Source organism: Dermacentor albipictus, chromosome 1, assembly GCF_038994185.2.
Source record: "Dermacentor albipictus isolate Rhodes 1998 colony chromosome 1, USDA_Dalb.pri_finalv2, whole genome shotgun sequence".
NCBI classification, from domain to species: domain Eukaryota; kingdom Metazoa; phylum Arthropoda; class Arachnida; order Ixodida; family Ixodidae; genus Dermacentor; species Dermacentor albipictus.
The window spans coordinates 91,126,602-91,153,066 of record NC_091821.1 but is presented as its reverse complement, the minus strand read 5'-3'; the positions used below and the strand labels follow the sequence as shown (position 1 = coordinate 91,153,066).

Below are 26,465 nucleotides of genomic sequence, written 5' to 3'. Positions count from 1 at the left end.
CTTTTTATCGCATTTCACCCTTTCCACAATTGCTTCTGAGCACCTAGCCAAGCTTGAGTCGCCGGCGATAATCATCATTTCACTCCCTCCTACCTCCCCCTGCTTCCCTTTGTCCTTTTCCACGTGATTCGGACTCGACAAGGGGCATTGACCCCTGCGCTCCTGCTTTTTCCGCGTGGCGGCCTCAAGGCACGTGCCGCTCTTTCCAGCTAACCCCTCACCACGTTGCACGCATTCCATGTACTTTGCTGGCACTCCCTCTCCTGTCAGGTTGGGGGACTGCGTTCCATTGTCAGGACCATTCTCGTTCACAATGGCGGCCATGTTCAGCTTTACCTCGGCTGCTTCAAGTCTTTTTCCACTACCTTCCGTGCATCACGCTCCCTATTTAGCTCATTTTTGAGCTCTTCAACCTGTTTGACGAGCTCTTGCTGAAAGCCTCCACTAGCCACAGTGTGCGCCGATGGACTCGACTCCCTCTCCATTCTCATCCGCCCCCTCATCTGCCTTGAAGGACCCCCCACGCACTGTCTGCTTTCCCGGCTTTCTTGCCATGTATTGCACGGCTTTTTCTAATGCAAATACTATAATACTATAATAATATAATAATGCAGAGCATGTGCCTTCATGCAAAAACCGATATGCACAGGATCTAAATCCTTAAAATGTGGCAAAGTAATTCTCACCAATGTTTTAAAAGCAATCAATGCCGAGGAGACTTCAGGTATACACATTTTTGCACGTGTTCAACCACGCGGCCATGCTCTCACTTTCCTACCAAAACACACACAGTAAAACCACTAATAGCTATTTCTTGCCACTTCCAAGCTGCTATTTAAGGGCTATAAAGACTTACGTCCCACTCGGTTGCACGTGTTAAAGCACGTGGCGCGAAAGGACGCTCTGACTACCCTACAAAACCAAATGTACACGAAAAAAAGAGAGACAAAAAAAAGAAAACTACTCAATTATTATTTAAAGACTAAAAAAATATCAGCAAATCAAAAAGAGAAGCAAGCTCAAAGCATGCAGAAAAACTTATGATTTTGTCGCCGCGGAGCCCTAAAAAACACGTACATTCGCCACAAAATCTCAAGCACGCTTTCGGCGGCGTGCATCTCGTTTCTCTAGAGCAAACTGCTTCGCGAAAGGGGCCAATAAGATCGTCCCGGGAGCGGGCTAAGGAGGAATAATGAGCGTACCATTTTGTCACTTATTTTTTGTCTTTAACGAGTCGCCATAATGATGTTAGCAACAATTTCCTTAAATTCTCCGTGGGATCGAACGTTGTCAATTAGGTAATAAAAAATGTTTTTGTCATGCAGTTGTCTTTGCGCTTCAGCAATATAATCAGCCTTATTCATTACCGGCTGACTTGATAATGATGTCTGTCTGAGCTTGTATAGTGTTTCTATCGCTTTCTTTTCAGTAATTGTCAAGTTTTGTTTAAATGGAGGTACATTTCTCGAAAGCCTGCAGAATATCCCGTTATACTGCCGAAACGTTGCGCCGGCGAATTCCAGTGCTCGCAAGATTGCCTCATTAGACGCCGCCCGGTCATGAAAAAGTAGGTCACGAGGGACGCCATAGTGGGGGGCTCCGAATTTATTTCCACCACCTGGGATTCTTTAACGCCCACATAAATGTTAGTACTGTACGAGCGCTTTTTTTTTTTTTTTGCATTTGCCTCCCTCAACATGCTGCCGCCATGGCCGGAAATCGAACCCGCGTCCTCTTGCTTATAATAGCGCAATTTGAGGCTACCATAATTATTTGTGTGTCTACTGAGACTTGGCTGTGTGATGATGATCGCAATCTCTTTTTGTTTTCCGTAGTATAGTTCTGAGTACTGCAATAGACAAACAAGCAAACATATGGTGGCGTTGTTTTTGTATCGGCTGGCGTTACATATTAGCGTAGACGGGATGTCTGCCATTGCAAGCCTGTATGGCTTGAACGCGACCACCAGCTTTTTTTTAAATCTCAATAGCGAAAAATCTTGTACTCGGGGTTATGGGGTTATTTGCTGCTCGCTGTGCTCATCCACTATTACATTGTTGTGACGCACTCAGTAAAATCATGGAAACATCATTACACATAAAAAAATCGTTATCATCATGGGTGGCATACACATGAATTTACATGATAAAACAGCGTTGTGCCCTACAATCTATTCGTTTATTTCATAGTTGCAGTTAGCAGTGCCTAGTAACAATATTGACAAAGTGTAGTAATGGTGGTGCAAGCCCGCTCACTGGTCACATTGCACTGTCAAATTTGTTGCCAGCTTCCACTCAAAGGAGGTGTCTTGAGTGTGGATATCACGGATCATGATGATGATGATGATGTCCTTGATGAGTTTGACGCTTTACCCTATATTCTTGTACTTCGATTTCCTTTCTCGTGTGCGCATCACTTCTTCATCCATGAAACGTGTTTTAGACAGAGATGGATTAATTGTTGCTACCACAGCTATCAATTGGTCCTCGGTAACTATTACTGACCCTCAGAAAGCATTCTCAAAATTTGTCTTTCTTCCGCACACACTGATTCTCACAAAAGGAAACGCAAAAATAAGAAAGAAAATCATGCCTCCACTCAAAGCCCCTGGTTGAATAGTGGATTATTGAAGGCGATGCATGCGCGAGAAAATGTTGGTAAAGAACAAAAAAGCGACCTTTTAATGTTCGCCTGCTTTGCAAGCAAAAAGTTCTGCAACACTCTCAATGCTGAATTGAAGATAGCTAAACGCCAGTATTATGAGGAGAACTGAATGTAGATCAGATAATAGTAAAAGAAAATGTGAAATTGTGAATGACTTTTTAAACATAAACGTAAAGGTTGATCAGATATCTTTTATCAGACATGACGATAAGCGTTATAGTCATCTAAAAGAAATCGCTGATGCCCAGTAATTTCTTTTTCAATCAGTCCGTAACCGCGCCCCACGATTTCGAAGCTTCCTTTACGAGCCTTCCTCATTCATTTTTCATGCTGCCAACAACACATGGTGAGGGGCGTGTGGCTTAATGGCATATGCAGCCTTACCATAGAAAAAGTGATTGCTCATCTGAAAGTTCTTTGTTTTATTTAAGAAAATATTGAAATAAGGCATTTTCCCGAATGAGCTAAAACGAGGAGAGGTTGCTACTATTTCCGAAAATTAAGACCATTCATTATTGACTAACTATCAACCCATTTGTATTTTGCCTTTCTTCAATAAGGTAATAGAAAAATTGGTGTTTATATGTCTAGCAAGATACCTATCAAAATTTAATTATTCGGATTCCGGCAGCGATATTCAGCTAGCCCTAGTTCTTTAACTGATATTGTCACGTAGTAGCTTACGGTGAATAATACAGCGGCTAAACTGCGAATGACGAAACTACTTTTTTATTGGGCGAACTTGTGCCGACGAAAGCAAGTTACACTCAAAGCACAGCGATAGCGGCGAATACGGTCGGCGATCGCCGAAATCTGATCTACCGGCCAAGCGTGCGGGCTTTTATACATGAGTCATCAAAGGTTCCAGAGTAATCGCTGATGCCCGCGTGTCTTCCAGAAAGTTCTACACAATTCGCGTCGCACATGCAGTCAGATAAGCAAGCTTCGGTGACAACAGACAGCACAAAGAACCATCGATAACATTAGAGAAACTTCCGATACATGCGGGTGCGTCCCAGGCTGAGCGATAACATTTGTTAGACGGTGAAAGCAGTCACCCAAAAAAATAAACAAGTACACGTGTCAATATTTTGAAGAAAGTTATTGATGATAATTTTGCCAGCTCAGTATTTCTGAGCTGGCAAAATTAAAAACGACACAATTCGTTTCTGTATCATACTTTTTTTTTGCTTAATGTGTATATTATTTTTGAGACTTCTTTCTACGTTGTACTCTAGCTTATTTTCACGTATATTACTCATAGTTAGCATTTCTTTAGCATTTGATCTCTTTGTATTAGAATATCTCTAGGAACATTTTCCTTGTTATGCTACATATTTGCGCGTAGTTCACGTTTGATATTCATCTGTAGATATTCGCATGCCTTTTTAGTTTTATTTAAAGTAAATCAGTCACTGTGCTCCAGTTGTGAACCCGTGTTCTCTGTCCAGCTAGTCAAAATCGTAAAAATGAATAGCAAGCAATGCAACTTCATATCAACCTGTTCGTCGCCCTATATTAAACAGTGGAATATCTAAATCCTAAGCCAGACCTGAGAAGACACTTATGATAAAGTAGCCTCCTATACCTTAATGCCTCCGCGGCAGACTTGGCGGCACACATGACAGCAGAAGATTCTCCCCCGTCAGCGCCCATTTTGCCAAACACACCTGGGGTACCCAAACCCGGCCTGTTCCACTATCCCGCTCCCCCCCCCCCCTGTTTGTCAACAACATCGGAACATTATTTAGTCCCCTAGACTCCATGACACTGTACCAACACCTCCGCTGTGCACTGTAGAAAATTATACTCTTCTGCTTAATTTGAATGACAATGAAAAAAAATTAATGTCCACTTTCGCATTACGTTTACCCAATCGATTTCTGGCGGTCACATTTTGATGAGGGCCGGATGAAAAAAACGTTCGTGTGTGAAACTTTTGTTGTACGGCAAAAGCACCTCAGCAACCAAAAATACATAAATAATTAAATAAATGAATAAACGGGGTCCTCCTAGTACAGATGAACAAGCTTGTCTGTTCTAAATCAAGAAAGTGTGGTTCCCACGTCAGTACTGGAACAACAAGAAGTACCATACTAGTCACCCTTTTCATATCGATTCACATTTTGCAACTTATTTTGCAAACTCCGCTTATTGAGACCGCCGAGATGATTTGCGGAGCCGAGTTTTTGTTTCGCAGTCAACATGTTGGCCAGCAACATCTAATGCATCCTAGAGGCACGGATGTTTTACCTTTACATTCATTCCAATAGACTCACGCACCGCCTTTCTCCAAAGCGCGTGATCTTATTCCGAAAAGAAGCTGTGCGTGTCCCTCTCTCAAATTCCTGAAAAGTTCTCGGATTTCTTCCAGCACCAAGCAGGTTGACGGAAATCGAAACCGAAAGCTAATTGCACCGACTAGAGGCAGACTGCGAGCGCACGTATGTCAAGAAATGGTGGCTGTCTGCGCAGCCAAGTTCAGATCAAGGCGGTTTTTAGTTCGGACCTCGCTTATTTTACTGACCCTTGCCTTATTCTCATGCGGTTTCTCTTACTTTTTATTATCGGTAAGTAATCACAGCATCGCTGCTGATCAACGGTTTTGCTACAACCTAGATTCCCATTTTTATGCACAGAATGCTGAGAACGATCCGCTCTTCTACGGCCACTACCGAACCGACCACAGTAAGTTTCTGCGCGCTTGGAAGCTATCAGCCTTTTCTTGCATGCACATTTGTTTGGGCTTTCATTCATATGATTATTGCGCTTTCATGAATTGCATTAATAATTCGGCGTACTTTAGGAAACAGCGCAAAGGGACACAGACAAAAGGCAGAAACCCGACAACACAGGCGCTGATTCGCAACTAATACTTTATTCAGGGAGTTCACCCACATATATGTATAGGAACCGAAGTCCAGAAAACTGGTACATGCGCAAGGCATATGGTGCGCTTCGATGTAATTGTCAGTACTGATATAAATAAAAAAATTCTCGTGACGAATGACCGACGGTTCACTTATACATGCGCCCCCCTAATCTTTATGTTGTATGCTTCTGCTATTTCTCGTGCCATCAGGCTTGCGTGTTTGAAGATAATGGAAGTTTCTTTAAAGAGAAGGACACAGCCATGATTTTCAATGCACAGGAATATGTAGCGGCGCAGTTTTTTGTCGTAATTCATGCTCTCTAAGACGAACATAAACGCAGCGCTTCGTTTGTCCAGCATATTCTTTACCACACTTCAGTGGAATGACATACACACCTCCTTTTGCACATGCAGTGTATTTGTTGTCATGGTTCACTGTACATCTACCCTTTGCCTGATTATCTGTCAGCATTTTGTCAACTCTAGAACAGATGTGCCCTGCCATGATATTTCTTTTGCAGAAAACACTACATTTACGCCGTACCTGGTACCAACACTCATTAAGCCATGCGCTATTTTGTGTATGTACGGAATTGCTACACGACTTTTTTTGGTTAGCTTAGTTTGATTACATTCAGGTTTCCTATGGGCATACTTAATGCTGGAAACAATACCTTCACAAACAGAGGTAATGACAGTGCTCGTAAATCCAGCGCCTACTAAACGCTTAATCTGTGCATTAAAGGCTGGCTTTCACATAAGTGAACAAGATTTCTTAAGTGCTGCATTGAGTACAGTAGTTGCTACCGCCCGCCTTACAATCTTAGAGTGGCCAGAATTATAGCTCAAGATTGGTTTCACAGATCTAGGTTGATACTGCACGAAAGGATAGCATTCACGAAAGGTTAAACAAATGTCAAGGTACCGAAGTTGCTTGTTTTCTGGAACCTTGAGCATGAAGGTAAGGCCTATATCGTAGTCTTTAAAAACATTCAAAACGCTGTCAACAACCGCGGGACAAACATCACTATTGAGAAAAGCCAAGAAGTCATTAACGTAATGTAAAACACGACAGGAAAGCTCTCTGAGGTGATGCTCTAGTTGTCTGTCAGTAAAACCCAGAACAATGTCACTGATAATAGGTGCCACGCACAAGCCTATGCACAGGCCAGATTTTTTTACAAAAACATTACCACGCCATGAAACGAATGTAGAGTCGAAATAAAAAGACAACTCGAGAAAGGCTTCTGTCGAAATACGGCAGCCCCCTATGAAGCCTTGTTCGTCATTGTCGTAAATTGGGCATTCTTTTATGTACTTAAGAACCTGAGCATATGGTAGAGAGTAGTATAGGTTTTATATCTCTATACTGAAGGCACTGTGAATGTTTGTCATTTTACTTTCCAAGTACTTGCAAACTGGATCAGAATTTGCAACTCGAAACAGGTCAACAGTTTTTAGGCGCTCAAGCTTTTTCTGCAGATACTTCGACACATTTAACTGCCAGCTTCCCTTTGCACACACCATGGCCTGGAACGGCATTCTAACCTTGTGCGATTGTGTTATCTTCAAATACGCAAGCCAGATGGCAAGAGAAATAGCAGAAGCATACAACATAAAGATTAGGGGTACGCATGTATAAGTGAACCATTGGTCATTCTTCACGAGAAAGAATTTCATTATTTATATCAGTACTGATAATTACATCGAAGCATATCATATGTCCTGCGCATGTCCCAGTTTTCTGGACTTCCTATACATGTATGTGAACTTCCTGAACAAAGTATTAGTTGTGAGTCAGCGGCTGTGTTGTCATGTTTCTGCCTTTTGTCTATGTCCCTTTGTGCTGTTAACAAACATACGATGAATCTTAACCAACTTGCCTACCTTGCTTCTGTACAATTAATATTGAACTGCTCCATCTGTTGTACTCCGCACACTGTTTTGAAGTGTGATGGTCCTGTGACCCGAATAAAGACTGAAGGATTACGAAGGCATAAAATAAACATTAAAGACATAAAATATTGCAAAGGCGTAACATTTAGTGTCATCTTTTAAGCAAGAATCGCACTTTTCATTTTCTTTTGACAGCACTGCCTGAAAATCATATTAGTACGTAACGATTTGAACTCTCATATCCAGGTCATTACACGGGATCGCTGGAAAATGTTTCTGATCCGATCATACTCTGGTGGACACCATTCACCAAACAAGCTGGTCATACGAAGACATGTGGCAACAAAAGATGCTTCTTTACAGAAGACCGGATATTTTTCAACCATACGAACTTGCAAGTGAGTGTGCCCACTGCAAGCATCTTTCGGATAACAGAGTACAGTGTAGATTCACGCTTCTGCATGACTATGAAACTTCCATGCTCTGAAACATGTGAGCATGTATAGTGTACCCTGGTAATTAAACGGAAAGCCTCCTAGAACGTAGTTAGAAACTGCAAACTAAGCACCTGATTCTTACGGTCTTGCAAAGCCTGAGTTGCGGCTGGATGCATTTAGATTCCTTGTTTTCTGTTGCATAAAGCGATAGTAAAGTATCTCGGAACTTGCCCAAAAATTTAGCTTAAGAGTAATAGCCAATGATGACAGTGACAGTTACATTCATTGCTTATCTATGTACATGGCATGCTTAATTGGAAAGTTGTGATGTGAGATCAAACAATATTGCACACAAGAAATGGAAATACCTGATTGAGCACACGTGCACACAGAATTTTAAGTCATGCTCATTTCCGTTCTTCCTTTACAAGTTCAGTTGACATGTGCACCTTGCTTGCTGCATGTCCACCGTGTGGCAGCTGCAACACAGTCCACATTACCATTGTGGCATACACATGGGCAAGATTGAAGACCTGCTTTTCACTATAATCTTCCTTAACTTTTGTGCAGTGGAATCACTGACATTCGAAGCAGAAGAGCAAGGGTGCACCGGCCATCATCCTCTTTTATGTGAATGATGTTGCTCCTGCATGCACCTGGCCAAACATTGCAGCCATGAGCAAGCAACCATTCTTTCCCCCTGCTCTAAGGTTGCCACCATATTCAAAGCACATTCAACACCAGTTTGGTTCTAGATTATGCAGGGTGCTTATAGCAGCTATTGTCACAAGCACTATATATAGATTGGGCTTAAATCATCATGTAGTTTACAGTTTTGTGCTATATTTATGTGCATGTAGGTCACCCTTTCTTTTCAATAAAATATTGCAGCTAACATATTACTGTGGTCAAAGATTGTATGTAGACGTGACCAATTGCAACCTTGTGCATTTATACGTTTATTTATTTGTGATGAATACCCTTAAGGGCCCTCACAGGAGTGGGGACAAACACTGAAGTAATGGTTCACTAGTGCAAAAATAGAAAAGCCAAAGAAAGCAAAATGATTACAGGATATAAGTGCTACAGCAAAACAAAAAGGTGCAGGGTAACATATCTAGTATAATTACACAATAGATATTACTGGCGAGAGCTATATAACAGCTTAAATAAATATACATGAAAATGTTACCAAAATATCCATGCATAACGTGGGCTAAACTTGACTACTATATGGCACGACTGCACAGTAGCACTCAATATTTAGTAACATCAGGTTCGGTTGCAATGTGCAATGGTAGATTATTCCAGTCAGTCGTGGTTCGAGGTACAAATGAACAGGTGAAAAAGGATGTGTGACAAGTGATTTGCTTGACATTACATGAATGATCATGGCGAGGGAAAATGATTGAGGTTGGTTGAAAAAATTCATCGCGCAGTGATGCATGTTTGTATAACTTATAAAAGAGCTAGAGGCGAGCAATTTCACAGAGGTTTGATGACAGTTTTCACTTGTCACATTGTTTTAAGTATGTTACACTATGGCATGAATAATCTGGAAAAAAAATTCAGGGTGCCATTCCACTCTATGAAGGTGGATGACAAGTGAAGCTGTGTGTGTGGGCCCCTTAATGGTGAACTGTCCATTGCCGTGCATCAAACGCTGTATGCACACAAATGGAAGGCGAGGCGCGACTAGTCGCTTCTCCACAATGTTGAGCCTCAGAAGATGATGGGGCACCGGGGCTATACATACCCATGTATAGTTGCAAAACGAAGCACGACTCCTTTTACTAACGAATCATGGCACGTAGAACAGACATGCACCTCACTGCACTCCAAGAACACACACTGCTTCACCGTAGCCAAGGCGATTGTGCGTTGGTTGACGTCCCGCAGTGCAGTAATGGTTGTGAGGTCACTCAAAAACCACAAGCGATCACACACAACACAGGCCACACAAAATTGGTTCACCACAAACTCACTCTGAAACTTGGCCGTTGCTCCGGTGAAACATTCCAAGTTTGCGGGATCGGGGCCACGTGGACAGTTTGCATTTCTTTCCACCTCACGGTCCTGGTGGGCAGCACACTTACTAGACTGCCACTACAGGAGAGTGGAAGGAAAGGAAAGGAGACACGCAAGCGCTTGGAACGCTGACAAAGAGAGGGCGGTGCGAACGTAGACATGGCCAGCGCGGGTCAAAGTGTAGTATTTTCTCCTTATCAGCTTAATATCTGATACGGGTTGTATTTGAGCCTGCGATATTAAACCTATTTTTCTTATTATTTTTGCAACTTGGCAGAGTGCTTAAAGCCTTCTTCACCTCCACCGCGGGTCAGCCCAGCCCAGTATTGCACTGTCTTCAGGATCAGCACACGTATAGGGAAAAATTCTCTATCTACATGGCTTGATAGGCACACGGAATTTTTTCCAGAACCTAGCCATATACAGTTTCACTGTAAAGAAAATGAACCAGACAGCCTGATTTTGAAGTGATTTGATGTTAAGTATGCTTGGTCAGAATCCCAAATGGCAGAAGCATATTAAATCTTGGGGCGAATAAGTGTGATGTACGCCAGTTTGCTTAAGTGCATGGGGCCTCCTTTAAGTTACGCTTAAGCATAATGCATGAGCAATTGGTTGAAGCCAGAGTTAAATTAATGTGATAGTTACATCTTAAATCAGACTTGAAATTAATTTCAAGGTATTTGTAAGTGGTGGTATGTTCAACGAGGCTGTTATATAAATAATAAGAGGTAAGAGTCATTAAATACTGATTAGATAAGGACATGACTTTGGTTCTCAAGAGGTTAAGTGGCTTTAACCAGGATGAGCACCATGAACTCTTGGCATCCAAGTCAGTTTTCTAAGCCTTGTGGTGAGCGTCAGTGTAATACTGCAATAAACTATGCAGTCATCAGCGAAGAGTCTTATTTTTGACAAAACACAGGACGACATATCATTAATGAAGATTAAAAAAAAATAAAGGACTGCGCACGCTGTCCTGAAAAACACCAGATGACACGTGAGCACAAGTAATTGTTACTTCTTTATACCACTTCCCTCTCTTCAGTGAGGGTTACTGTATAGACTCGTACAAACAGCGCACCCTCAACTTGGCAGCCCAATATTTGGGAAAAAGATTTCCAATGGAGCAGCAATCCCCCCCCCGATGCTGTGTGAGCGCATCGGCGTATTTTCGCGTGCTGCATACTTTTGCGTGCCGCTACTAGTAATGGCATATAGCATCTACAGCCATCTAGTAGCGGCCCTTGGACGGGACAGAACCAAACGGTTTGGTCCCGTGTAAGGGCCGCACCTCGTCAAAATTGTGATAAAAAAAGTGCAACCCTTACTTGAGTCTATACAGCAGATATGATATGCATGTGCTCATTTCGGTGAACTAGGGGGAAGTGCCAAGATCATGCATGTGCCTGCAAAATTAAAGAAAACAGACAGGAAACACACTGCAATGGCTGTTATGCTTCAACTAATGCATTCTAAAACAATGATTGCTTGTTTCAAGTTATTTGCCACCTCCTTGGACCATGCTATATCTTTGAATAATTTTTTTTTTATACTCGTTTGGCTCTTAAGTTAGGGAGGAGCAGGTAACTTGCGGTCATGCCTCTTTACATTTAATAAGTATTGTAGTTCACATCTACTTTTGTTATTTTGTCCATTCTGATGTGGATATAACAGTAATCAGCATTGAAACAATTTTTTTAGCTTCTCTGAATAAACTTCTGTTGTATTACATTACTGTGAGTTTAATAATAGGGACAATAAATACTTGTTTATAATCTGGCACTGTAGCAAGGTGTGTCCTTTTCGCAGGCTGTGATGTTTTATGGAAGTGAACTTGAAATAGGGGACCTGCCTTTGCCCAGAAAAACTCATCATGACTGGGCTTTGCTTCATGAAGAATCGCCAAAGAACAACTTCATCTTCTGCATGTCAAATGTAAGGGTTCTAGTGCATGTCAGACTTTTTACACTCATCCAGGCACCAAGGTTTCATATAGTGGCTTACTTTCATTTGTGTATATCTGTTTTGTGTTTCAGGTTCTTCGCTGGTTCAACCATACTTCAACATTTCGAAGAAACTCTGACCTTCCTCTGACTCTGCAATATCTTAACTATATTGCTGACCTCACAAGCAAGGAGTTCTTTGTTGAGACCTCCTCTAAGACAAGAGCGCAGGCTAACCAGTCACTGATTGCCTACGTTCAGTCAGACTGCAACACACCAATTGAACGAGATTCATTTGTCTCCGAACTAATGAATTATGTAAGCATTGACTCTTATGGAAAGTGCCTCCACAACAAAGACCTTCCAAAAGAGTAAGTACGCAAACAAGTTGTGTGACATATACTTCATTGGCTGGCTCTTTTGTGGCATGCATATAGTGGGGAAAACTAGTGTCAGAGCTCTCTCGCTTATAAAAATGAAAAAATACAGACCATGCATGTGTGCATAATTGAGGTATTTCTTTTAGCCTTTTATTGTGAGAACAAGCGACAACAAAAATTAAATGCTGTTTTAAAGACAAACAATGACAGTAGTGGCACTGCACTGTATCCACACAGTGAATATGAAGGCCATGTTTTGCATTTTTACAGTCTCATTTCATGATGTAATGGTTTGGTTCATCCACCATGGTGGATGAACTGGGCAAGTTCACTGATGGTAGCACAAGGTCGTATCTACCTTGTCATTTTTTTCAGTATTTCATTCATTGATGTTCTTTATCGATGTAATGTTATGAATGAACTCCCATTCTATTTGTGTCTGAATATCATATGACACTCGCTTTCAGTTCCTGCATAGATGCATTGCTGTAGCTGTGGTGTTGCGCCTTTGCTAGAATGCTTCGAAAAAAGCTGTTATTCTGTGTATCAGGTACAACTATGGTGTTGAAGAGTATGAGCTGTAGTTATACAGCTTCTTTCAGTGTCAAGAAAATGAGTGAACCAGACATTCACCAAAGGAAAAGTCACTTTTGCCCAACAGGCAAAGCATTGATTGCAATATCAAATTATGAGACAGGTGTATGAAGTTAGCTTAATCATTTTATCAGCTGCATAAGCTGCTGTGAACATTCGCTTACTGACTAAATTAACAAGCACATTGTCACACATGCAAGGCAAACATGAACATATCTGACTGGACTGCGGACACTCGCTGTCAGGATGCTGGCATGGTGAAGAGTGGCAGCAGCAGCACACAAATTCCCCTTCGTGTTGCCTTTCGCTTCAACGCAAACTAGGTGCGCGAGCACACACAGCACACGAAGCCATTAGCTACATCTGGCCGGCTAGCCTTCGAACCCAGCACAGATTGCCTCCAAGATAGGACGTGCATGGTTGCTCTCAGCCACCGCAGCTGGAGTAGAAGAGAGGATGCACACTAACTTGCCCCTTCCCTCCTATCCCCCTCCCCTCCTAGTGCGCGGAAGAAGATGGCACACACCCGCCCCACCTTCCTCACTTGCAAGCGCGAGAAGACACCGTCGCATAAATATACAACATATTTTTCGGCTCATCCTCACAAGTGTTCGCTGGCATCTATGGCATAGGCCACACAGCCGCAATGTTGTTGCACTGGAACTTTATATGGAACATCATAGTGATGGTGGCGGCGGAAATTCACCTGGAGTGTCTATATAACTGCTATCACAATAAAAGGAATAAAATGCGTAACCTTGATACGAAAAATTATCCAACGAGAAAAGCCAGTGAGAGTTCATCTTGAAAAATATATTCACAAAAAAATTTTACGGTTAGAAATAAAAATTGAAAAAGTATGCGAGATCTTGGGCAAGTAAAAACCGAAAACACTGAAACCTACTATAGTCTTCCGCAGTAATTATTAGAGGGAAATGTGGCATTCTGTCACATGTTCTGTCAGAACCTCAAACATTTCGATGGGGGCGAAATGCGAAAACATCCGTGTACTTAGATTTAGGTGCACGTTAAAGAAGCCCAGGTGGTCGAAATTTCTGGAGTCCTCCACTACGGCGTGCCTCATAATCAGACAGTGGTTTTGGCACGTAAAACCCCATAATTTAATTTTTTTTAAGCTCCAACATCGTGGTTGAACAATCACAGAAATTACATGTATTACACCATCTAGGATGAAATTGACTTTGAAAATGCTTGTGACTGCACACATTAAAAGATTCCTGAATCACTTTTTATGGAAGTGGAGAAAGGCATTTGAAGTGAAAATAGGCTATTTCTGAAATACCTTGCTGCAAAAAGTACTTCAATGCATTTAGCAGAAGTGGAGTTATGGCAGTCAAACAGTGCCTCGGCTGTGCTCCCGCTCCTTCTTCAGTGCCTTGCACTGCGAAGCTTCTATGACAGAGTGGGGTTTGCCCGGGGTTTGCCCACAACACGCCGCCTTCTAAATGTCATTGTGGCGCGCAGTTCAAATTTCATTTTGAATGTTAACGTAGACGCCACAATTTCTGCCTTTGGTGCCTACGACTCGCTAAGCATAAGCTGAATGTGGTTGTACTCAGCGAGCTGCAGTGTGCTTAGCCAGTGGACTCGTGGTGGCACCCTGTGGCAGCCATGGTATCTACGCCATGTAGGCAACCGCAGCTTGATGTACGCTCTCGGAAAATAGCAGCCGTCTAAGGGACTGAAAAAATAAAGCATCCAGTGATGAAGTAAGGTGTCGAGAAGAGAGTGAGGACAGGGCCTTCTGTTGAAAAGAGAGCATTTGAAAGAAAGGTGACTTCGCAATCTGCTTGCGAGCTCCATGCACCGCGTACAATTGCAAAACTTTGCTGAGATGTTCACACCAGCATATGCTACCCGCGGAAGATATTATTTCACCAAGCCTGAGGAGTGGTTCAGGGCGTTGTTAACATTCTTGAAGTTAGTGGGTTGTGAAAGAGTCATTAGACCATCTTTATTTTTACCTCTATGCAATGCTATTTGTTTTCAGTGCTTACTATAGAATAAAATAGTTTGCTGTCAGAAATAAGTCACTGTGGGGAGTGTTGCTTGCTCATTATTAGCTTATTTATAATGGGAAAGTAAAATATCAATATACTATGTGCTTATTATAGGAGCTAAATGATTCCAGCTCCACACTGTTGTCCTCTTTCGATCTTTTTAGGAAGCTTCATGGCCGAAGATTGCATAATGAGGGTCATAAATTTACCTTTCATTAGTGCAGTGGCTTGGGGAAAAGCAGGGTTAATAATTAAGAGGAGGTAGATCGGTGTTGGTGATGACATTGTTACCTCTGGCAGGAGGTTAGTGTGGCAGTTTGGGCCACTTAATGTGAGTCACAAAGATCTGTTACCATGTGTTCTCAAACTTAATGTAACAATAAAAATTTATTAAATCTTGAAGTTAGTCATGTCAGTCAGTTGTCATATTTCTCTAGGTGTCCCACACTCCTGCGTGGCATAATTGCAGAGTGACCTAATCCTTAAGGTTACCACCACTACACCAATTTAAGGTGTGCTCCACTTAAATTGAACATGTCGTCTGTGATAGACAACTTTTAGGACGTAGCTCACTTTTTCAATCTTGGCCATTTTCTCATCTACCTTTCGGCAAAGAACTAGCACATCTTGTATGTTACAAGGCATATGATTCGGTGAATTACTGTATGCGGGTAGTGAGCTCTTTTTTTGCAGTGAGTTGGCAACCATGTAGGTTTCCAAATGAGAAGTGATGAGCTTCTCCTTGATAGTACCCAATATAGAGAGCTCGTCTTCATGTGTTTAGAACCAAACATACGGTGTTCTGCATAAGTAAAAAATTGCATTCACAAGCATTGTGCACTCAATGTGCTGGCTAACATGCTCATACATGCCTAGCCAGTCCTTGACATGAAGACGTTCTTGTCCAGAGAATGTACCAGAATGGTGGGGATTGTGAAAGCATGACGTATGTTGTTGCTTGAGCTGCAGTTGTAGGTGGAGACGAGGTGTCGTCACTGAAAGCCATGGCTGATAGGTGGATGGTGCAGCCACTGTGGTGAAGACGGGAATGTACACCTCCATCAAAGTGTTACGCAATTGCATGATTGACACAGTTATTATACATACTGTCAACTGTTTACAAGATGTATTTACACAAGCGATTGCAGCACTGACTAGTGTAAGTAACCACTTGGGCCAGGGGTCCAGTTCGTGATCTTCAACAGGGTGATTGTGCGCATCAATCGTTCAAGGGACACACATTGAATGCACATAGCAATATAAGCCGCTGGCATTTCAATGTATAATAAGCATGTGTTTACATCAGAAGACTTCCACTGAGTGTTTTTAAGCTCCAGAAATATGACCTGGCTCACTCATATTATTTTATGTATGCATATGGATATGTAAGGATTGCCTGTTGAATTGCGCAATCACTTTTTGTATCTGCAGGCTGGCGAATGCAATGGATGCTATGGACAACAAAGCCTTTTGGCACCTTCTTGCAAGCTACAAGTTTCACATTGCCATTGAAAACTATGTCTGTGAGGACTACATCACTGAGAAACTGTGGCGACCACTCATTGTTGGGTCAGTGCCTATCTACTTTGGGTCACCATCAGTTGTTGATTGGTTACCAAATTATGCTGACAGTGCCATTCTTATTGCTAACTACAGTAGCCCTAAAGAACTAGCAGAGGCAATCAAGAAAATAGATGGTAATGACATGTTGTATGAAAGTTTTCTAGGTCACAAAATGCACAGCAGAGTCACTAACAAGGCCCTTTTGAGTGCTATGAAGAACCGTAGGTGGGGTGTGAATGACCATAAAAGGCCAAGCTTTGTGGAGGAATTTGAATGCCTCATTTGCTCAAGGGTTTGGAGGAGGCTGAAGAACCCAGGCATTGAGAATTTCATTGCCAATGCTAGCCACTACAGCTGTGACATGCCTCAGGCCATGCTAAAGAGACCAGGCGAAAGTTTCTGGAAGCAGCTGTACAGGCAAGCTAACACTGAGGCAAAGGTACTTGAGGACCTACTTCTGGCAAATGTGGCCTTTGGTGAGCAGGATGTACAGAATAAGATTCTGAGCTTACTGCAGGCAGGGTCATCACATATAAAAAACTGATGATGTTGCATTCATTTTTAGCAACCTGGGAATGTACATATTAAAGCAGCTAATTACAAGTATTCAGTAAAGACAATTTAATTTTGTATTATGCATCAACATGTATGTGCAACCTTTCCAAATTTGTGTACAACATGTTGACTGCACTTCAGGTTGAAGCAACAACATTTACCAGTTCCTATGGTCCAGAAGTTATGAGCATGCACTACTGCATAGAGAGTTGTTTCTTTTGCATGTTTTAAGAAACCTGCCTTGCACCAAGCAGCCACTAGTAAAAGTCGCCAGTGCATTCTGGAGCATAGAGCATGCACATACTGCTCAAATACAGTAGGAGTTATGCAAGCTTTTGTCTGACTGAGGCTTAATTTTGTTTTTCCAAGGCTTCAGGCTAAACATTGCACTTAATTCCTATCCTTCATTTGCAATCACATGTGCAGGATAATGTCATAATGTAGCTTTTTATTTCATTCGAATTTTTCTGAGAATGTTTCAGCAATCTTTTCACACAAATGCATTCTTTGATGTTTCTCCAGCATGGCTTGTTTAAAGACATTGAAAGCAAACATTAAAGGGACACTAAAGGCAAATACTAAATCGACGTGAACTGTTTAAATACCATTCCAGAAACATTGCAATGCTTGTTTCGTGCCAAGACTTAGTTTACGAGAAACTTGTATCTGAAGGGTCTGAAAAGCCACCCAATCGGGGGAGTGGTCACGTTGCATACGCCATCACCGCCCTTTGTTGCCGTCGGTGAGTAAAACTGCGCCCGACAGACGGTGGCACCGAGCCAAGACAGAGCGGCGGATTCACCGCTGCAGCTGCTTTTTGGTAAATTGGCGTAGACTGTTCGGGTATCCCGCGACATCATGGAAGTTGAATTCTCTGCTCTTGCAGTTTGTGCGAGTTTCGCAAGCCAGCAAAACCACTGCAGCACTACGTGACCAGGAAAGTATTGAAATGTGAAAGCGTGGGCTGCACAGAGTCGAGCAAAAACGAAACCTTTCGACCGCCCGTGTCGTTGGCAATGGAAATTTCAATGAGTTCTTTTTTCTAAACATGAAATGGAACTGGACAAGTAACATTTTATTTCATCTTATTATACAATATGAGGATGTTTTTTGCAATGAGTAGTTGAGTACTAGTGACAGAATTTAACTCAGGAGTGCTTTCGTCATCGGGCAAGGGCTTGAATGTCCCTGGGGAGTGTCTAATCATGTCCTACATTTACCTTGATTTTTTTATTATTAAGGCTCTGTTCGTGATAATATTGACACCTTAGAGATTCTCGAGCACTAATCTATCACTTTAGCATGACTTAGCGTTCGCCTTTAGTGTCCCTTTAACTCAGGTTAGACCGGTTGTTAATCCTGGAACTCACCCTTTACTTTGCAGTAGTAGCGTATTTGTGGCAAACATGATTTCTTTAGCATGCAGATTGAGACATAAATGACATCACTGCCATGACGCTCCAAATTTCAAAACTTAAGTTTTACTACAACTGCTACATTTTGTCATGGCTGCATATCTACAGTGGCCCAGAACATAACAAAAGCTACTGACTGCATTGCGTTTTTCTTTTGATGGTGCTAATTGTAATGCATCTTATTCCTGTCCCACAAGACAAAAGTTCTTACCACACACACCAAGTTAGGTCATTTCAACCATTTAAGGTTAAACCTGGTTGCGATGTGGTGTTGCGGTGCTTCAGTTGGAATTAGTGCCAAATGTGATATTTTTGGTTGTTCTGCAGCAGACAACAGTGTGATCTGCTTGGTAATTTAAGCCAACATCTCTCATTTTCTCATGCATCTAATGTGGTGTGGCCACTTCGACACAACTGTTTCATGGGGTGCAGTGTTTGGACATAGAAGTGAACTTAGCTAAAATATATAAACTGGTCTTATTATTCACTTGTGCGTCAGGCCAATGGTGTGGCTCATGGCTGCGCTAAAAAAGACAACAAAACAAGCGCAATGATACTAACATTCAAGGGTGAATTTCTACATATGGTTTTACACGTGCCTTGGCAGCAGTGAGCCTGCGACACCAAGAAACTTTGTCCCGCGTTTCATCAGCCTGCTATGGCACAAAAAAAAATATTTTCAAATTGGCTGTGTACAAGACGCCCCTTTCTATGTTTTTGAATACAATAAATGCATATTATGCTTTGAGCATAGTTTTTGATGTAATATATGGCAGAATTGATTTGTAAATCTGTGATAAACTGCAGAGGAAGACTTGAAAATCTGTGGGATTCTGTTTTGCCACACCACTGTGGTTTGCCATTGTCTATCTTGCCCACTCTATGCGGGGGAAAACTGGAAGCTTGCCAATGTCTCTGTTTATAAACAGCAAAATGGTCAGTATGTCATGCCTACATAGTCAAACATGTGAACAAGCCTCTTCAATGCCTGCTGTGCGGGTACAGGTTGCACTGCACAAAACTCCAGGCATCAGCTACAGCCATGGCAGCAGAGCCTTCTCATTAAATGCCTCACTGGCATCTGCAGCAGAGGAAGATAGCATATCTGTATGGCATTCCACAGGCATTATTTTGGGCTAGTATTAAAGGTTATCGGCATGTCAGCGATTTTGAGAGTGATTGGGCAATGCAGAATGAAAACAGTGACAACCAAGCTAGGTTTTCGTTGATTGCTATCCGTTTCTGTAGTGGTTGCCCTGTCAACCGCTCAGTTTCTAGACTGCTAGAAAAAGTCACCAGTGATATTGGGTGCTTGTGAAATCTCCAACTTTTTTCACATTCTCCTACAATGATATGTTTCTGTCGAAGACATTTCACTATCTGTAGCTCAGGAGGCTGCTGGTGAGTTAAGTAGCCTCCTAAAATTTGTAGCCCTTGATCTGGGGCCGTATTTTGTAGCAATCTTTTCATTCACCTTTCTTTCATCATTCATCATGCCAACTTGCCGATTCTGCCAATAAACACAGCATGTTGTCGTCTGAGCCAAGATGACGGGTTAAAAAATTAAATGGATTCTTATAAATTACAGCCTTCTGCTCTCGTCTATATGTATGTCCTCTGTGAAGTAAATGCACCTGGTCTGCTTTTGGATGCTTGTGTTCGCCACTCTTCAAATGTGCTTTTCTGGTTGTGCCAGGGTGCCCTTGCCAGTGCAGCTCCTAACAATGGCAATGTTTGTGTTACAACCGGCGCCACACAGCCGATAACTTCCAGGCATACTTCTCTGATGCTTGAAGAAGTCTTACGCCGAGGTATGAAATGGAAATGATGCTTGAAAGTAACACAGACAACCGCTGAAGAAGAGCTACACAACCACAAATATGGGAAACTATCGTTGATGTGATTTAGGTGTTGTACTGACATCACAGCCAAATTGCATACATATTATAGAAAATGCTCTATAAAGAATTTAAGAAACAATATTGCCATGGCCTTTCTGTGAAAGCTAGTGCAAGCACCAGGTTGCTTAATAGCAGAACATTTGCACCACCTGTAGTTCCTTTTATTTATTTCTTACATCTTTCATAGTTGTGGGTGATCTTCCTGCAAGGAATGCATATAAGAACTACCTACTTGAATTTTATTTTGTCTTACAATGCGATATTAGCTGTTTTTGTTACCTATAACTTGCTAACCTCTACCATTTACAAGGGTTCAATATGTTACAGCGGACCAGCACAGGAATAGAAAAATGTCACTCAGTCTTTCACTGTTACCTTATTTTGTGGCATATTCTATCCCTGTTCTTGGTAAATTTGCCATGTTGCTTGAGAAAACTAATCTGCCAGCATAACTTAACTCATGTTTCTTTCCTTTGTCTTCTTAAATTTGGTGCTGTTAAATGTTGTGTCGGATAGCAGTCTCATGAATTAAGAATTGCAGACTTGTTTTGTTGTTTAAAAAAGCTGTTTTAATAAAAGAAATGTTATGGCTGTTTACTTTATTACTTACATTAACTACTTAATCCGCTTACAATTTTCAGCCGCTAAACTTGTGCGAATTCAAGATGTTTTATGAAGTTGCTCTACAGGGTGATCATTTTTAAGTTTTATAAAATATAAAAAAATAGCTTGCTGCAGATTACGTAATTCTAGTCCTTGAGTTTGGATTATTCAGAGAGGCGGACATTACTTGCACGAGAAATTGAAACACATATTGACCTAATGAACGAAAATCACTAATCACCTACTGAATTAATTACTTTACGGTACATATTGCAATTTACAAATTTTAATCGGTGAGCATGCAAGGCATATCCTCATGGAATAAATTTCCAAAATGACACCAGTTTGGAGATATACGCCATTGGACTCGCTGTAAAAAATGCACTCTTGTTCCACTTACTTTTTTAAGAACACATTCTTTCATGCATTGAAGCCCAAAACTAACTGGAATGCCCTTGTATTTCATCCCATACTTTGGGAAATAATATCTCGAAACTGGTGCAATCTTGGAAATTAATTTCAAGCGGATACGTCTTGCAAACTCACCAGCTACAATGCGTAAAGTGTAATGCGTGCCGTAAAGTAATTTGTTAAGAAGTTAATTAGTGAATTTATGTTAATTAATTGAATATATGTTTCGTTTTTTTGCGCTAATAATGCCCGCCTCCAAATAATACTGCTCAAGGACAAGAATTTTGCTACCTGCCGCAGGCGAATTTAAAGAATTCCATAAAACTTAAAAATGATCACCCTGTATATTACTGAGAAGGCTGTTTTCATCTTTTCATTGTTAACTAGCCATAATTCTATGTCTGCAGTGAATAGACAAGTACAGTTGGCGTCACTCTTGTGTACAGCGCAGGAACGGCGGCCTCTGGGGCACTCGGGAGACAGCCAGCGACATCGAACGCCAGCTGCCGGGCCCGGCATCTAACGGTAGCTGCTAGGCACGTTTGCACCCAGCAACTACCATTAGACATCGCTGGCTGACTCCTGAGCACCCCCCGAAGGCTGCCATTCCCATGCTCTACATAAGGATGACGCCGACTGTACATTGCAGTGGCAAGCTTGAGTGTTTTGGTTCCTGTCACTCAGATAGCAGCTGTAAGCATGCAAGTGCAAAGTGTTGTGACAGTTTGTTCTCAGCTGCACTGTTACATACTACTTTTAGTCTTCCATGAACACGTGTGATGTTGCTGTTTTATTAGTCCTAAAAATGATTTATTCGCCGTTTCTTGGTATTTCTTTGCTTCACTGCCGGAGTTTGACATTTCACTACAACGTGAAATGCAGTCCCCATGCTTTTGGTGCAGGCAGTGTTTTCACACCTGCTGTGCTAAGCATACATACTATGATTCAGTCGTAGGACATGGTGAAAACCAAGCATGCTTACTCAACACTGACTGTTTTTCAGTCCTTCTCATTTTTACAATGTTATTACTGCTTCTCTATGGCAAGTAATGCTTTGAGACAATATCTGACATTGCATCACCTTTGATCTCGGCCCATTCTACCCAGTGCACTACATTTGGGATAAGCCCATGTTGTACAAAACAGGCTGTAACAGGTCTTCGTCAGAGTACAATAAATCAGTCATCGTGCTATCATCATTATGCTGTCCTTCTCACACACACACTTTTATTACACACACCATTGCTCACCTTACATGGACATGTTGTGCTATCTGGAAACAGTTTGAGCAGCCCCAAACTTGGCTAGATAGCCTACAAAATGCTTTGCATAAGACTGACTGCTACGGCACATGGAAGCTGCATAATGTTTACAATTTGTGCTTATCACCATTTTGTCAGCACTAAAATTTCACTTTTTGGTCTGTACAATTCAATAAAGCACTTGGCATTGTTGACTTCCTCAGTCACGTAGAAAAAAAAGAAAAATGGTAAGCAACCCTAATATTTGACTTAGGTGTCTCTTAGTGACACTCACACCTCGGCATTGGTGCTCTTTAGGTTAAGCGAGCGAACGTCTTTCCCTGGCATGATATGCGGACGAGGAGCAAGGGAGGGCAAGAAGAAAGTGCAGTGCGTGCCACCTGGTAGGGCGTAGCGCCCTAGCGGGCGTTGCACGAAGCGCACCTTATGCGCCCTCTCCAATGCTGATGTCAGAGCACGTAACGAGCGTGCGTGCAGCTATTGCAAGCAAGCGAGTGAGCAGGTGCGCACCAGGAGTGCAGAAGCGAGAGAGGAGGGAGTGACATCACATCCATTCTGCTAGGCAGATGTTCAATCTATGCCAGGCAACTGTTATGCATTAATTAGCCGGTTAAATATCATGCCACCCTCTTGTGTGTGACATCATTAGTGACATCAATACTACCGCTGTCTACTTCCAGGTTTCCAGGAATTTTGCCAAAATCGTGCTCGCATGGAGGGTCTCTAAAGTCTATGATTCTGTGCTTTAGTGAGTGGTAATCAGTGATTTCTAATTAATTATGATTATTCCAGACACTTCAGTAACTCAACTTTTAAATAAACTTAAGCTCCGATATCGTATCTATAATGAAACCCATGAATGTTGTACTGGTTTATTTTGAATTTTATCCCGGGTCATCTTGGGAGGTGAACTGGAAGTACTGCGCAAAAAAACGAAAGTGTCGCTTGATGCTGGAGCCACTAAAAAAATTTAAAGTAACCAGTGCACTGCAGAAATGTGGGCTGGTTTTGTGACATGTCAGCAGCTAAATAAAACAGCACAGGTAGCAGCTACGAGGTGGCTCTGCAGGTTGAGCTGCTCTGTTTCAGCAATGTTTCAATTGAGTGAGACCATTTTGTGATTCCAGTCAAAATGAGAAGCAAAAATGGAACTTTCATGCCAACTGTAGAGCTATCTATAATATGAATATATATAATATATTTCAACACTGTGTGTTGAAACAAGAGGGGAAGGGTCAGATGATTGCTAGGCAAGAATGGGAACTAAATTTGGTATAATCCTCGCTCACTTTTCACAATGCTGCTGGCCCCACGGTGTTTGGCTGTGTCTGGCCTCAATTACATGCTTACAGAATGCTTACAGCATGCACATGTATCTCTGATTTGTTTTGCTGAAACCTGTTAGCATTGGGAAGTAAGATGAGTTGGTCTAGGGTGGTAGTGATAGCTGTAGTGTGTTGCACTCCCACAGCTTGTGTCGCTGAATGGGTGTGCCCTGGCAATGGTAACAATGTTGGTGGAGGATTAATAAGTCCTGGTGCAGTGTTTGGTCTGAGAGATGCCAGTGCTGTTTTTAAATTTGAAGAATCGGTGGAGAGGTCTAGTGCTGTAGGTACATCTCCATGATACGCATACTTGGGGTTGTGCGGCTAATTAGTGATAGGCTGCCATATTTATAGTGGGGGCCAGCCTGGCTATGGGCATGGTGGTGATGGCCCAGGAATGGCTAAGATGGTGATCATCACAGCTGGGCACCAGGCACATTCTCTCCTTGTGCTTAGCCAACTTTCCCCCATTGTCGCCCACGGAATGGTGACACACACTAAAGACAGTAGTAACATGTTGAATAAGGCTCCTCCATTCACTTGCCTACTCCACTGGTCAGTAGAAGTGGATATGGAAGGGCTTTAACTCACACATATCATTCCTGAGTCTGTGGCTGAATAGAAACTGCCCATGCACATGTGCTCTCGCTCAGTTTATATGCCGTGCACCATGTGCATATAGTCTCAGCTAGTTGCATTGGCATAAGATATGTGCGCGTGCAGTTGTGGCCTCATGGTTAGAGCATTGGGCTGATGTTCTGAGAGTCAGAAATTTGATCCTACCATTGGACACTTTGCAATAGCAATTATATGGGAACTCGAAGCACGTTGGTGCTGTTGGGCCCACCACCAACATGCTGTCATGATGCCACGTGAGACCTATGGCATTTTGTTTGTAGTCTTGGGTTACTTGGGTTATATTGATGTGCAAGCGTCAAATGACCCATTGAGTGAAAAAGCCGGAGTCTGTTGCAGCGAAGCAGCACCTAAATTGCCACTAGCTCCAACGTCATGTCACGAGTGCGCCTTGACGGAGCAGAGCGGGCAAATCAGAACTCTTGCTACCGCAGTAGGCGCCAGGTGTTGCATGAGGAAAGAGGGCGTCGTTGCAACGCCATGTCACTAGCACACCTCAATGGAGCAGATACGGCATCGCGTCGCTGCAGGGCAAGATAGGTTGTTGTCAGCGAGGCAGTCACATGACCCACGCATGTGGGTGCCGCCGTCTGGCTCTCGAAAGCTTGCGTACGTACCTATCTCTCTCGCTCACCCCCACTGGACTTGGCTGCTGTGCACGCCTGCTGGCCTTCGTGGCCGCTGCTGCTTCCTCAATCTCTCGTCACGCAGGATATTGGTGGCATGCACCATCCTTGATTTCTCAGCAATAATGTCCAAATGATCCCGGTGTACAGCCAACATGTGACCGTAGAAACTAACAAAAAATAATAATAATAACCGCACCAATTTAATTGCACAACTCGATAACATACCCCACAGAAAACTCGAAGGACCGCATTCAATGGACATTAATGCTTTCGCACTCGCAACTCATAAGTGCCTAAGTGTCCTTGGATATTTTAAACGTGTGATTAGTTAGCTAATTGGTTACATTTAATTATGCAATATTTTACATTTTTTAGGGCATAAGCTGTATTTGGAAAGTTGTAGAGTGCACCAAGAAGCACCTAGTTAATTTGTTGCTATGACGTTATCCTTTATGTGGTCCTTTTTTCTGAGCTCCGAGAGAAAGCCATAAAATAGAAGTATTGGCGTCACTGCACGTCTAGATTGCAGCGCTCTCAATCTCGCTTCAGAAGAATGAAGCCTGCATGCCAATTGCAAAAGCAAGACAGTGATCGACCGAAGCATCCAGCGTGCCATCGTCATAAAGACTAAAATTTACCACAGTTCTAAATGATGAGCAATAGGCCACCACTGTGGATGGATGCAAACACACTCATTGGCTGCCAACCGGCATGCAAACTTATATATATCTGCAGCTTGTAATTTCTGTACATGTACTACTACATATAGGCTTGTGTTATCGTCCTACAAATTTTACAGGTATTCACAACAAAATTCTCAAATGTGTTCATTATCACTAACTTGCAATTTTTCATTTTTGATGGAAAAAAAATAAGTACAATAATTCAGTTACTGTGAGCTTTTTTTCATCTCCACCAACAATGTGCTTATATATTTTACCAGGATTTCTGGGAAAGGGGAAGTGCAGGGGTTGGTGCATCGTGGTGCCACTCCGGATACCTTGTTTTGTGTATGCTTATTATACCCATGTATTAAATTGCTTGACATTCATGTTAGACTGCTTGCTATCTCTCACATAGCATAGGTATGTTTACCTCCGCGTTGAAGAAAAGAAAGAGAACAAAAACCATCAAAGATTATTCACAATGTAAGCAAATAGCTGAATGCAAACGTTGACATTCAGCGCCACATTCTAGATAGCGGAGGTGTACTTGCTCAGCTGGCTACCTTCGTCACCCTTCTTGGGCGAGTACACATTTGGGGGGCATTATATAGCACTTACTAAAGCAAATTTCAAAACCTTACGTGACTTATTTCTTTATATAT

The 26,465-nt window shown here is 42.2% G+C and overlaps 1 protein-coding gene across 3 annotated transcripts; it reads left to right on the top strand.

Annotated features, from left to right (window-relative positions):
• Positions 1–5,073: 5,073 nt before the first annotated feature.
• Positions 5,074–23,385, top strand: FucTB (alpha-(1,3)-fucosyltransferase 10). Of its 3 annotated transcripts, none has more exons than XM_065455084.1 (7): positions 5,074–5,234; positions 5,304–5,352; positions 7,679–7,830; positions 11,710–11,835; positions 11,937–12,214; positions 16,270–16,407; positions 23,229–23,385. In XM_065455084.1, exons 1-7 carry the CDS (start codon positions 5,121–5,123, stop codon positions 23,305–23,307), a joined length of 936 nt encoding a protein of 311 aa, XP_065311156.1. In that variant the 5' UTR covers positions 5,074–5,120; the 3' UTR covers positions 23,308–23,385. The 3 variants fall into 3 exon arrangements, with proteins under 3 accessions (XP_065311156.1, XP_065311157.1, XP_065311155.1); XM_065455085.1 differs by lacking the exon at positions 23,229–23,385 and adding an exon at positions 20,068–21,875; XM_065455083.1 differs by lacking the exon at positions 23,229–23,385 and having other exon boundaries at positions 16,270–20,021.
• The last annotated feature ends 3,080 nt before the right edge of the window (positions 23,386–26,465 follow it).

Coding starts and splice junctions, on each gene's coding strand:
- FucTB (XM_065455083.1), top strand. CDS start 5,121: ATGGTGGCTGTCTGCGCAGCCAAGTTCAGATCAAGGCGGTTTTTAGTT. Junction 7,831..11,709: donor TCAACCATACGAACTTGCAA/GTGAGTGTGCCC, acceptor TCCTTTTCGCAG/GCTGTGATGTTTTATGGAAG. Junction 12,215..16,269: donor AACAAAGACCTTCCAAAAGA/GTAAGTACGCAA, acceptor TTGTATCTGCAG/GCTGGCGAATGCAATGGATG.